The 12,293-nt window shown below is 43.0% G+C and overlaps 1 protein-coding gene across 1 annotated transcript in view; it reads left to right on the forward strand.

Annotated features, from left to right (window-relative positions):
* RHOBTB3 (Rho related BTB domain containing 3) overlaps positions 1–12,293 on the forward strand; it is a 37,954-nt gene that overhangs the window by 14,088 nt on the left and 11,573 nt on the right. Inside the window, exons 6-8 of the mRNA XM_066603007.1 lie at positions 3,295–3,642; positions 6,539–6,645; positions 11,541–11,640. Coding sequence (XP_066459104.1) covers positions 3,295–3,642; positions 6,539–6,645; positions 11,541–11,640 — 555 coding nt within the window. The remainder of the gene's footprint in view (positions 1–3,294; positions 3,643–6,538; positions 6,646–11,540; positions 11,641–12,293) is intronic.

Consider the following 12,293-nt stretch of genomic DNA (forward strand, 5'->3'; position numbering starts at 1 on the left):
CGATGTCGCATCATTGTTAAACCTTGTTGCATTTGAAGTTTCTATAAAATCAATTGTTTGACTGTAAATGGGACACAGAATACTGTTTGTAACTCAAGGATCATTGACATTCTTCATCACTCACTGCTCTGCGTTTGAGGCTGTTTCAGTACTGTAATAACTCCTATCTCAAGAAATACAATATTACCATCAAACCACATTCAGTTTAGAGATTTGGGGAATTTGCTGATTCAACAACTTTGTTTAATTTGGGACTAAGGGCTGTTTCAGACGAGCGTATATGCAAATACGTTCGCTGCTATGGAGCATATTTATGCATGAACTAGGTTTAGAGATGGCAAGAAACAGGCTGATACACACATACCAGCGAACGGTACTGTAATTCGTACGCAGGGTAACTCCCTCCCCCTCCCTTTTTTTAAGCTGGCATAAACCTCTATGGCAGCGTTCTGCGTAACTCAGACACAGATATGACAGGTAGTATCTTTCTCATATGCAGATTTTGCGTGCCAGAAACTCGCTCGTCTGAAGGAATCCATTGAAATCAATGCCTTCGCTTCGTCGCTTTATACGCTGAGATTTTCATGTATGGAAATGCCTCCGCAAATACATGCGTATATTTAAGCCCTCAAGCTGATAAATGTAGCAAACCTTTTTCACCTGTATGTTTTTTACTTCCACAGCTGACTATGGGATGCACTCAGCTTGAGGAAAACAGAAAATAGGAAAAAATAGTCCATACTAATTAAAACTTCCCTGGTGGTCTTAGGAAATGGAGGGGTCAATGTCACTAACTTTGGTGGTTAAGGATATTGTGAGTGAATATAATCTGAGAACATAGTTGTGAAATATGTTGATACATAGCCTTGCTTACACTGTACACGGATGTGTAGCTTTTCCTTAGGGCCCATTTACACTGCCATAGGCATTTTACATGCGCCCGCCGGCGCCGTAAAAATGCCTGCATGGCAAAGCGCCCGGTGCAATGCCGTGGGGCCTGGGAAAACATTCCCCCTTCCCTCCCTCTCGCCGGCTTTCCTCCTCTCTCCTCACCTCTGGCCATTTGCAATGGGCGGGAGGCGGAGGTAAGCTCCCGCCCTTTGTCTGCAGCCAGCAATGGGAGGTGGCTGGATACTCTAGTCCACCATCAGGGCTATGAGTAATTTTTTATTTTACCCTCTTATTCTTTGAATGGAACTCTCTAGGGTGGTTATTTGTCCAAATCTGTCTGACCTAGCTAGTACAAGCAGAAAGAATGAGATAAATTGGGAGTCACTCAAAATATAGCAAGCAGTGACTTATAGGCCTGCTCATGGCGTGACGGACATATGTGCCCTGTAACTAGGTACCAGTCACACAGCATAGAGAGACATCAGCACTCTCACGGGGTGGGGGTGCAATTCCTCCCCCCTTTCCCCTTTCTTCATTCAGTATGCATGACAGTATCTGCTCATGCATGACAGCATATTGAAAATCACTTTGCTGTCTTGTCGATTGATAGTTATAACTAGCCTCAGTGAGCTTAAGGCATCTCATGTTATATACTTCCTGATGATTCGTGACATCCACGGGGAAACGTGTCCAAGTTGTAACACACAAATTATAATATGCATACAAATCACGAAACTAAGAGGGGGCCGCGATCCAACAATTACCCGGGATCAATTTTGCCTCCAACTCTGATCGTGATCTACGGAGACACGTGCTCTAGTCTGTCTCCACCAAATTGATCCTCTAACTTTTGGTTCGGATGAAGAATGCACCCTAGATAGGTATCTGGGCCAAACCCTAGGCTATTTATACAGATACACTGTTGGTGGCTGTTCTGTTATCTGTAAGACACCGCAACCCTAGTGTGACGGCCGACAGGCTCAGTGCGCTACATCCAGTTTTTCTTTGTTTTGTGGTGTTTTTCGTCAGCTGTGCCCTTATTGTGCTATATGTTTTTAAACATTATTAATTAAAATTTAGATTTTATAGAATAATCTAGTCTGTGAAGGTCTGTAGAAAAGTTACAGGCGTCAAAAAATCGCGTTTAACCCTTTCCAATCCAATTTTGGATTCAGGATTTCCTAGGGGGGATTCTCTTTCTGTCATTATACAATGGCACCATCTGCTGGCTAGAGCCAGTACTGCAGTATGTGACATGCTGGAGAGGCCCCCGACAACAGAGCGGCCAGTAATCTATAGTAAGAATACCATGACGGACGTCTTCCAACATTGGAGGTGTACAAGCTTCAATCAGAATGTCTTTAGACGTCAGACAGTGGATTGGAAAGGGTTAATAGAACCAATGATTTTCTATGGAAACCTTCAGATGAACGATTTTTAGCTGCAGGGGAACCTTGGTCTTGCCGTTCTGGGGGATTCCTCTAGTTCCACTGAGATGAATGGAAGCCCTGTGACTAAGGGGGTTCCCGCGGGGCTTTTCTTCATCTCTCTCTCCTCCCGGAGCTGCAGTACTTTTTTGCTGTAACACGCAGCTCCCAATCAGGACCAGAGTGACATCATGGCATCAGCCCCACCCCACATGATCCACACGTTGGCGCATTCTTAGTGTCATGCCGGCATTGGATGCTGACATGCAAATATGTGGATGGATTGGTCAGCTGGGAGGTGTGTGTCCCAGTTGTGCCAATCTGTGCTTGTCTGTACACAATTATTCCAACTCCTCCTCACTGAAGGCACTGGTTGTACTTCTAGTTTGAAGGTCTTTTTGGTCAAGTCGGCAGCTTCTGTCCTGTTCCACTGTCAGATAGGTCTGTTTGGTGTTAAAGAAATTCAGGGTGTTGTAACACCATTCTTCTGATTTATTTCTATTTCTGAATTGCTATTTCATGTGGTTCATTGCATGCTTAACATCTATACCGCATGTATTACTGTTTATTGTGGCAAGCATTATCCCTGGTTCCAAATATGGAGAGCCAGGGTCATCCCAGGTTCCTGACATAGGGTCGTCCTCATCAGGGCGGGTGCTCCGCTTTTTAGATAGGGTCTCATTGCATTAGCAGGTTAGGTTAGAGTCAGATTTCTTGTTCCCCCAAACTCAATGGTTTCATTACTAATATATTGTGTACGTCGTGTTAGTGTATTGTGTGTTAATCCATCCTTTTAGGACCATAAATTTTATCCAATCCAGATGAGGTCTTTTGCGTCCAGCTTGGACATAGCCGGAAGTACCCTTTATGTCACTCACAAAAGCTTGTGTGCTGTAAAAATACACATTAGAAGAAGTATTATTTATTAGCATGACTGATGTTACTTATAATAAACTCTTGGCATTATCTTTTACAGAAAAGTTGCCTTGCTTGAAAGATGAAGCATCACAGTACATTTCTGATTTCAAAACCTTGCTGGAGCGCTGCCAGTGTGTTGATGTGGTCTTCTGTGCTGCTGACGCCAGTCCGGTGTGTGCCGCTCACAGAGTGGTACTATGTAGTGTGAGCTCTGTATTTCTGCTACTGTTTGGTGTGATATCTACTAAAGACGTGGGTGACTCCAGCACACAGCAGACAGTCCGAGCCCTCTTCTCGGTGCACCAAGAGCCCGAAGTCTCCACTAAGAATTCTCCAGTAAGAGTTATTGTTAAAGACGCCCTCTTCCTTAAATGTTTATCTGACATCCTTCACTTCATTTACTCAGGTACCACAGTTATACATTTGCATTTTTACATCAAATCTCCACTAATTTGTGTGGTTATCTTGTTACTAGTGACTAAGGACGCCTGTGAAAGGATATGAGTGGGGAGGCGGTAGTGTAAATGAACACGCCGGTGAAAACTACATGATGAAATCCACATGAAATCCATATTTTCTATATCTCAGTGATCACATTCTACTTTGCGTTAAAAAGAAAAACAATGATTTGTTACTTTTCGATCCGGATTCTGCATGGAAACGTCGAGTAGCAGCATGTGGATTAGCGCCATTGAATGGGACGAATCCGTGTGCAGATCCATTGCTACGTAGAAACTACAACAAAAATTGAGTTTCTGCGTGGTTTTCCTAGGGACTTGTTCACACAGCAGTATTTTGGTCAGCATTTCATACTAGTATTTGTAAGTCAAAACTAGGAGTGAAACACAAACAGACAAAAAAGGTGTCATGGTAAAGATTTGCATTTGCTATGCATTGTGGACCTACTTCTGGCTTTGGCTTAGAAATACTGAAGCAAAATACTGCTGTGCGAAAGAGGTTGACGGCTGGATCCATAGGGCAAAAACACATGGGCCTATGTGCAACTATGCTACAGAGTGTAGTTGCACAAGAACAGTTTTTTTTTTACTTCTCTGACTTTTCAAACTTCGCCCTAGTGCGCACAAGTTTGAATAGACAGCAGGAAAATAAGTCCTGCCCTAAGTTTTCTCGCCATTACTATTAATGGGTGAGAATACCGCTAATAAAAAAAAACATTGAAATCAATGGTTTTGTTATGTGGCGTTATAAACACAGCTGGATAACAGGACAAAAACACGCCCATTTGTTTAAGCCCTTAAGAGGGATAGGCCTAACATAAACATTTATGGTATGTGTACAGGATAAGCTGTTAATGGATGATGGATCTGGATTCCTCTCCCAGAGAACATGACCCCCCTTTTATATTGAGCCCAAACTCTATCCCAATAGAAGTTAATGAAGAAGAGGCTGCACTTTTGTAAGGCCCTCTTCACTGAAGTCTACTATATGGGGATTGCAGAAAGAGTTGGCCACCTCTTCATTGACTTCTATGACGAGAGCAGCCTGTCTGAATCTGCTACATGGATCTCTGCTCTGACAATAGGTAAGGCTCCCATAGTCATCAAGCAATTATAACCTACCTGGTGAATATGCCATTAATGTCTATGATACGTGTACCGCTTTATGCTCACATTTATGTGCTGTTCTTTGTCACCTTTTTATGTAAAAAAGTATAGCAAAGAGATGTTTTCTATTAGGTTGGATGAAAATCAGAAGCCCTTGCTATACAAAGCATTTTACTTTTTCCTATTTTTTTTACCTTTTTTGATCCCTATGGTCTTCCTTCCGAAACACAAAGCGCTGTAGGTATTGTGTTTTTTAAGGCATTTTCCACATACTTAGGGCTTATTCACAAGAGCGTATATTGGCCATCGTTTTCACAGCCAGATGTTCGACGCTGCTGTCTTCCCCCTTCCCTCTCCCTCTCTGGCTCTCTGCCTCTCTCCTCCCCTCCGGCTGTTTGCAACAGGAGGGAGTGGGATGGAGCTTAGCTCCCACCCCCTCCCCTTGTCTGCAGCCAGCAATGGGCGGGGGCGGGATGGGGGGAACTAAGCTCCGCCCTGTTCCATTGCAAACGATATACACTCCTGTGAATAAACTCTTAAATTAGAATTTTTCAAAAACTTGAAATGTCCCTAATGTGAAAAGTTTTGGTCATTGGTGATCCAGTTGCTGAGATCCCCACTAATTGCTGAAATGAAGGGGCTACAGTGCTCACCTGAGCTCTGTGCCCCTTCGACTAACTTCATTGCTTCCTGACTCCTCTCTGACTTGAAGACGGACACATAGACTTCTGTAGACATCCGTACATCCGCTTTCAGCTGCCAAGAGGATCAACAAAGACAGCCAAAGAAGCACAGCGCTCAGGTCATCGCTACAGCTCCTTCATTTCAGCAATCAGCAGAGTACTCAGCACCCGCACCCCTACTGATCAAAACTTTTAACATGTCAAGATTCTTAAAAATGCTGATCATTTTGCAAAAACTGAACTGAACATGTAAGGGTAAGTTCAGACAGAAGACACTTTGGAATTTGCTGTGTGAATTCCACCTCTTAAAACTGCATCAAAATCCACAGCTCTCTGACACGTTTTTTGGCGCAGATCTGCATGCTGATTTAGCCCTGTCAATGGGCAAAATCCATGTTTGGAGTTCCGAAGCAGAAAATCGCTTTTCTTGATGCGGAAACGCTTATTTCTGCGTTGCTATTCTGCGTGTGGATTTTGCCTATTGACAGGGCAAATTCCCATAGCACATCCATTCCAAAACCTGGCAGAAAACCGTGAATTGTGACATTTGTTCACAATTCCGCCGTGTGGACATAGTCCCATGAGCTGTGGTGTAATTTTTGTTGGTGCCGCCTTTAAATTGTGTTTGTGTCGTTTGTTGTGAAGGCGTCCTTACTATGACTATCGTCATATATTGTATGGAGGAAGCCTCAGCTTTGGACCAGATCTGTACAGAAGGAAGCCTTCTGTACGCGGATCCCGAATGACATTAGCCTTCATTTATGAAAATAAATGTTAAACTAGTCAGATGCCTAAATTTAGCAGCGGAGCGCTGTGTAACATCAAGGATGACTTTTTTATGAGCGGGTGTTGGTGTTTTGTAACATTTCTGAAAAGTTCTATTTCTATATTAGGCGCTGGATCTCAGTAACAATGTGTCCCTTTAATAATGTTGCCCATATTTGTAGCTATGATATTCACACCCCACTGTATTTATAGAGCAGGTAAATTCTGACTGTATGTACACATATTATATAGGATGTAATGTGTATTATATAATGTATTGTTGCTATAGGGGCATCGCAGTGGAAGCTGCTGGAACATCATCTTAAAGAAAAATTAAAAGATGCTGAAGAATTAGCCCACGTGTCCCACATAGTGCGAAGCGTATTTACTAAACCAGTAAGTGCTTTACACTTCATTCTCTTCTTCACCGTCCCATACTTTTCAACACACTGAAATTCAATCCACATCTTTTCAGCTTTGTTGACATCTTATAAAATGTGATTACTTAACCTTTAACCTTGTAGGCACTTTTTGTGATTATGTTATTTGAGAAAAACACGGTGATGGCCGATCATTAGCGCAAGCCATCCATCGCGGGTGGATACAGTGCTGAGGACCCCTGTGCAAGCAGTATGTCTGTTCCCCTTCACTTAATGATACACTAACATTAAATGTGCTTGCCTGTTTCTGCAGCTTGTGAAAGCACCCTAAGGCCTCTTTCACATGGGCATCATTTTGATGCAGCGTAGGCCCATTTAAAAATCGTGTCTAAAAGAAAGTATGGTTTCCTATGGGTTCTATTAGACAAACAATTTTTGACTTGCCTAAAAAAAAAAATCACCGACAACTCTATCCATCAAAAGATAGGACTTGTCCTATTTTCTGATGGCACAATGCTAGCAGCTCCATAGACTCCATGGAAGGCAATGGGAGTCGGGTGGCAAAGGGAAGAATGGAGTTTAGCAGCACCGAGCCAGCGCTGCTAAACAATGACAGGAGCCCCCCCCCCCCCGCTGCTAAACTCACCCTCCCCGCTAGCAGTAAAAGGGAGGGGGAGGGAGTTTACCAGCGGGGAGCACTAGAACAATGAAAGGAATCCCCACAGAATTGCCTTCATTGTTCTAGCGGCCAAGGTATTTCGAGGCTGCGGCATCAGTGTACTGCAAGACACCGCAGCCAGCCGTGTAAACTCGCAGAGAATAGCCACGAGTTAATCACCTCTATTCTTCGTTAACACAATTTAGCCCCCTGATAGTCGCAATTTTTTAGCATAGATATCGGAGCGCTAAAATGTTCGTGTGAAAGAGGCCTAAGGCTGTTAGCTGTGAGAAAACGTCACTGGAAAATCGTGACCATGTAAATTGGATTCCAATTTATTCATTTACATCCCCGGCAATTTTCATCCGCCATATTTCCTTGCAGCCATGACCTATCTTTTGACGAAAATTGCAGGGAGCTCTCATAGATTCCTATGGGATCTGAAAAAAAGGGAGGGGGAGGGAGTTTTCCTGGGTCCGGTTCTCGCCGCAGGAGACAGCTGGCTCTAGTTAGCTATTTAAGCTAAATGGGGCCATTCTGCCGACTGCCGCTGCAGCGTTCTTTTCACGTGATGCGGCCGTGTGAATGGATGAGAAAATACTAATTCCTTTTGGAATTAGATCGCGGCAGTGCAGCATTGCCAAGATTTTTGGATGCGATGCAGCCTTCGTGAAAACACATCACTTATGTGAAGGGGGCCCTAGGGATTCTGCAGGCAGGCAATTTTGAGCACGCAAAATCGCTTGCACCAAACGTAAAAAATAGAAGTCATGGATTTCAATGGGTTCCCTTACATTCAGTGTTTTTGTGCTCGATTCTTGAGCATGCAAAAATATACGTGACATGCTGTATTTTTGTGTGCATTAGCACACCCAAATCACCATAGGAGTCTATAGGGGTGCGTGAATGCGCACCCCATCCACACGAAACCGTGCACTAAACTGCTCAATTTCTCAGTGTTAATTAATAACACCATGGACTAATTGGGCTGCACAGTCGGTATGCTGAGTTTTTAAAACTCGTGTGTATTTTATACACCCATTTAAACAGACGTAAATATTAACCCCTTAGTGACAGCGCTATTGTCTTTCTACGTCCTGCTGTCGCAGGATGTGTATGGAGGGAGATAGCGCTGCTATCTCCCTCCATACAGCGCGGGCGTCAGCTGTTTATTAGAGCTGACACCCGCGGGCAATAGCCGCGCTCGGCTGTACGGCCGAGCGCGGCTATTAACCCTTTAAATGCCGCTGTCAATTCTGACAGCGGCATTTAAATCCCCCAAACGCTGTTCGGGGGTCCCGCACGGCACCCCCGCGGTGAGATTGGGGGAGCCGTGCAGGTGTCATGGCAGCCGGGGGCCTAATGAAAGGCCCCAGCGCTGCCTTAACAGACTGCCTATCAAGCCATCCCCGTGGGGTGGCTTCATAGGCTGCCTGTAAAATAGCAGTATGACGTAATGCTATAGCATTACGTCATACTGCAGGAGCGATCAAAGCATCGCATGTTAAAGTCCCCCAGGGGGACTTCAAAGTAAAGTAAAAAAAAAAGTTTTAAAAGTTTAAATCACCGCCCTTTTGCCATATCTATTATTAAAAAATCTAAATCAAAAAATAAAAATATGTATTTGGTATTGCCGCGTCCGTAAAAGTCTGATCTATCAAAGTAGTGCATTATTTTTCCTGCACGGTGAACGTCGTCCGAAAAAAAAAAATTAAGAACGCCAGAAATACACTTTTTTAGTTACCCTGTCTCCCAGAAAAAACGCAATAAAAAGTGATCAAAAAGTCGTATGTATTCACAATTGATAGTATCGGAAACTACAGGACATCCTGCAAAAAATGAGACCTTGCTCAACTACGTCGACGAAAAAATAAAAAAGGTATTGCGTGCACAAAATGACTGCAGAAAATAATTGAAAAAAATTAAATATCTTAAAAAAAATAAAATAAAAGTACTACAGCAAAAAAAATACTATACAAGTTTGGTATTGTAGCAATCGTACTGACCCATAGAATAAAAATATCAGGTCGTTTTTGTTGCAGTTTGTCCGTCGTAGAAACAAGACGCACCGAAAGATGGTGGAATGTCGTTTTTTTTCCATTTCTCTCCGCTTAGAATTTTTAAAAAGTTTTTCAGTAAATTATATGGTACAATAAATAGTGCCATTGAAAAATACAACTCATCCCGCAAAAAAAAAGCCCTCATACAGCGACGTCGATGGATAAATAAAGGAACTACGATTTTTTAAAAGGGACTAGGAAAAAACAAAAAAGGAAAAAAGCTCCGTCACTAAGGGGTTAAACTTGACTCCATATATCAGACAGAAAAAGAAGTGATGGACTATACGCTTGTGTGATAATAGCCTAACAACCCTGCGCCCGTCAGGATCAAGACAGGTTATACAGCTTTTAACGCCACGACCAGGTAATATGAGGACCTCAGGCCGCTGTTTACAAGGTGTATGTTGTCATCTCTTCAAGCTGGATTATCAGCTGTAACAATACGATATCACTGTCACTTACGTATGTTAGCGGCTATGGACTCCCTGGAACACATTTTTTATTGCATTGCATGTACTTTTACAAAACAGAGCTTTACAATGACATTTTCCACTCCATTTGTCTTCTACAGCATGCATGTAATACCATACACTACAAGCTGCGCAATCCAATCCTGTCGTCATCCTAGCAGGCATCTCTGACTGCTCAGTCTGCAGCCCCGCTCTCACATCACCCCAAAGCAACTCTAAGCTAAAACTCAGATTTGATTTATCTTTCTTTGATTTAGCCAGAATGGATCCAGCCGTCTGTTGTAGTGCATTACAGGCAAGCTGTAGAAGCCAAGCGGATGAACATTTTTAATAAAAACAATGTAGAAATCTTTTTATATTTATGAAAACACATGCAATAAAGTGTTCAAAAGTATCTATAGCCTTTTACTAGAGATGAGTGAGCATACTCGATAAGGCAAACTACTCGCGCTAGTAGTGCCTTATTCGAGTACCTGCCCGCTCATCTCTAAAGATTTGGCTGCCAGCGGGGGAGAGCGGTGAGTTGCGGCGGTGAGCAGGGAGGAGAGAGGGAGAGAGAGATCTCCCCGCCCCCCGGCACCCGAATCTTTAGAGACGAGCGGGCAGGTACTCGAATAAGGCACTACTCGCTTGAGTAGTTTGCTTTATCGAGTATGCTCGCTCATCTCTACCTTTTCCTGCTTTTTTGTTTTCATTTTTCCATCCCAACTTGCAAAAAATACTACTTTCTTTTAACTTTTCACCCAGCTGCGTAAGAACAAGTTGTAGCTTTCAATAGTACTATTTAAAGGGGTTATCCGAGTTGTATGAACTCTGGACAACCCATTTGCCAGGCATTAAACTCACAAATAGTGATAAACCCTCCGCCCCCACTGTGTCCTGCCACGGCGCTCAGTTCCCTTCTCCCGTCTGTGTTGACAGCTGCAGTCATACCCAGTTTATGGGACGTCAGAGGGGCTGCAGCCAATCACAGAGCTCAGTGATGTTATGTATTTGCGTTCATTTTTCTTTGTTTTGTCCTTGTGTAGGTTTTGTTGTGGGTATGTAAAACCTGTAATGGAATTGGTTCCTGTGCCAGCCTCTCCGATTCACTTTCCATGTATACATTTCTTGACTCATTTCCCACATAGTATTCTATGAGTAAGAGCTAGCCTGGGTTTTGCACCACAAGCTTTTAACCCTTTCCAATCCAAATTGTATCCTGGTTTTCCTAGGGGCCTTTCTCTTTTTCTGCCATTATACAACGGCGCTATGAGGGGACACGTTGGATAGGCTGCGACATCAGAGAGGCTGGCAATATACAGTAAGAAAACCCCGACGGACGTCTTCCAACATCAGAGCTGTACAGCCCTAAATCATAATGTCTTCAGAGGTCAGACAGTGGATTGGAAAGGGTTAATCATGCCATAATAAATGTTGTGATCTTTTACTAAAGCTGGAGATACATTACTTTTTAATTTGCAGCAATCAGCTTGTCTGAAATCAATCTTGTCAGGCGTAAGTTCTCCTACTTCGGCAAACTACATAAAACACAAACCTGGAATACTTTAGTACAAATTACAGATTTTTAATTTAATCAGATTTTTCTAAGGTGGACAAGCTGAGAGAAGTGAAGTCCTCTGGTCTACAGTATTAGCTGCAGGATCATGTCAGGACCTGGGGTGTGTGCAGCATATGTATGCATAATGTGGGCCTTTATGATGGAATTTCTTTGTATTTTTAGGTTACAGATTCACATTCTGGGAAGTTGCAGCCATTATGGAAATCTCTTGGACTCTTCTATAACAACCCATCACTGTCAGATGTGATCTTCCAGGTACAAGGTACTGTGACGTATTATACTTGGATCTAGTAGTTTATTTAGTAGTTTTTATATTTTAAAAAGCTGTTCACATAAGATATTGATGACTTATCACTAGGACTGTTTGGTTACATGGAGTTGGTCCACGAATAAAGAATGCATAGATGGGTATTTGTGTACTTACTCCTACTGTATGGCTGGACTCAGTGGCTACCCAATAGAGTTATGCCTTCCGTTTTTGCAGGATATCTGACAGATTCATTATTTGAAGTTGTCCGGTGGCATCTAGCACCAAGAAAGTGGCAGATCCGTAAGACCTCTTTCATACGGACGACAGCGATATCGCCATTTTCTCGCAATTTTGTGTCAGTACAAAGTCACACGACTTTGCAGCGCCCTTTTCCTGGGATTTCCGGGTGGGGCTTGAAATATAAGCCCTACCCTGTAAATAATCTCTATCTACATTTAAAAAAAAGCAAAAAACAATACAATTTATCAATAGGCGCTGTACGTTCAGGCGCACAACTTCTTCTGATGCTCTGGCACACTTGTCTGTAGTTTTCAGCCAGTGCTTCCTGATTTAGAGGTTCACAATCCTTGCTTCCAGAAAGCGCTGAATGGCTGTGATTGGTTCATCAAGCGCTGCAGTGATTGGCTGGACCGCTTTGCTCGAGA

The sequence above is a fragment of the Eleutherodactylus coqui genome, chromosome 5, assembly GCF_035609145.1.
Source record: "Eleutherodactylus coqui strain aEleCoq1 chromosome 5, aEleCoq1.hap1, whole genome shotgun sequence".
Lineage (NCBI taxonomy): Eukaryota > Metazoa > Chordata > Amphibia > Anura > Eleutherodactylidae > Eleutherodactylus > Eleutherodactylus coqui.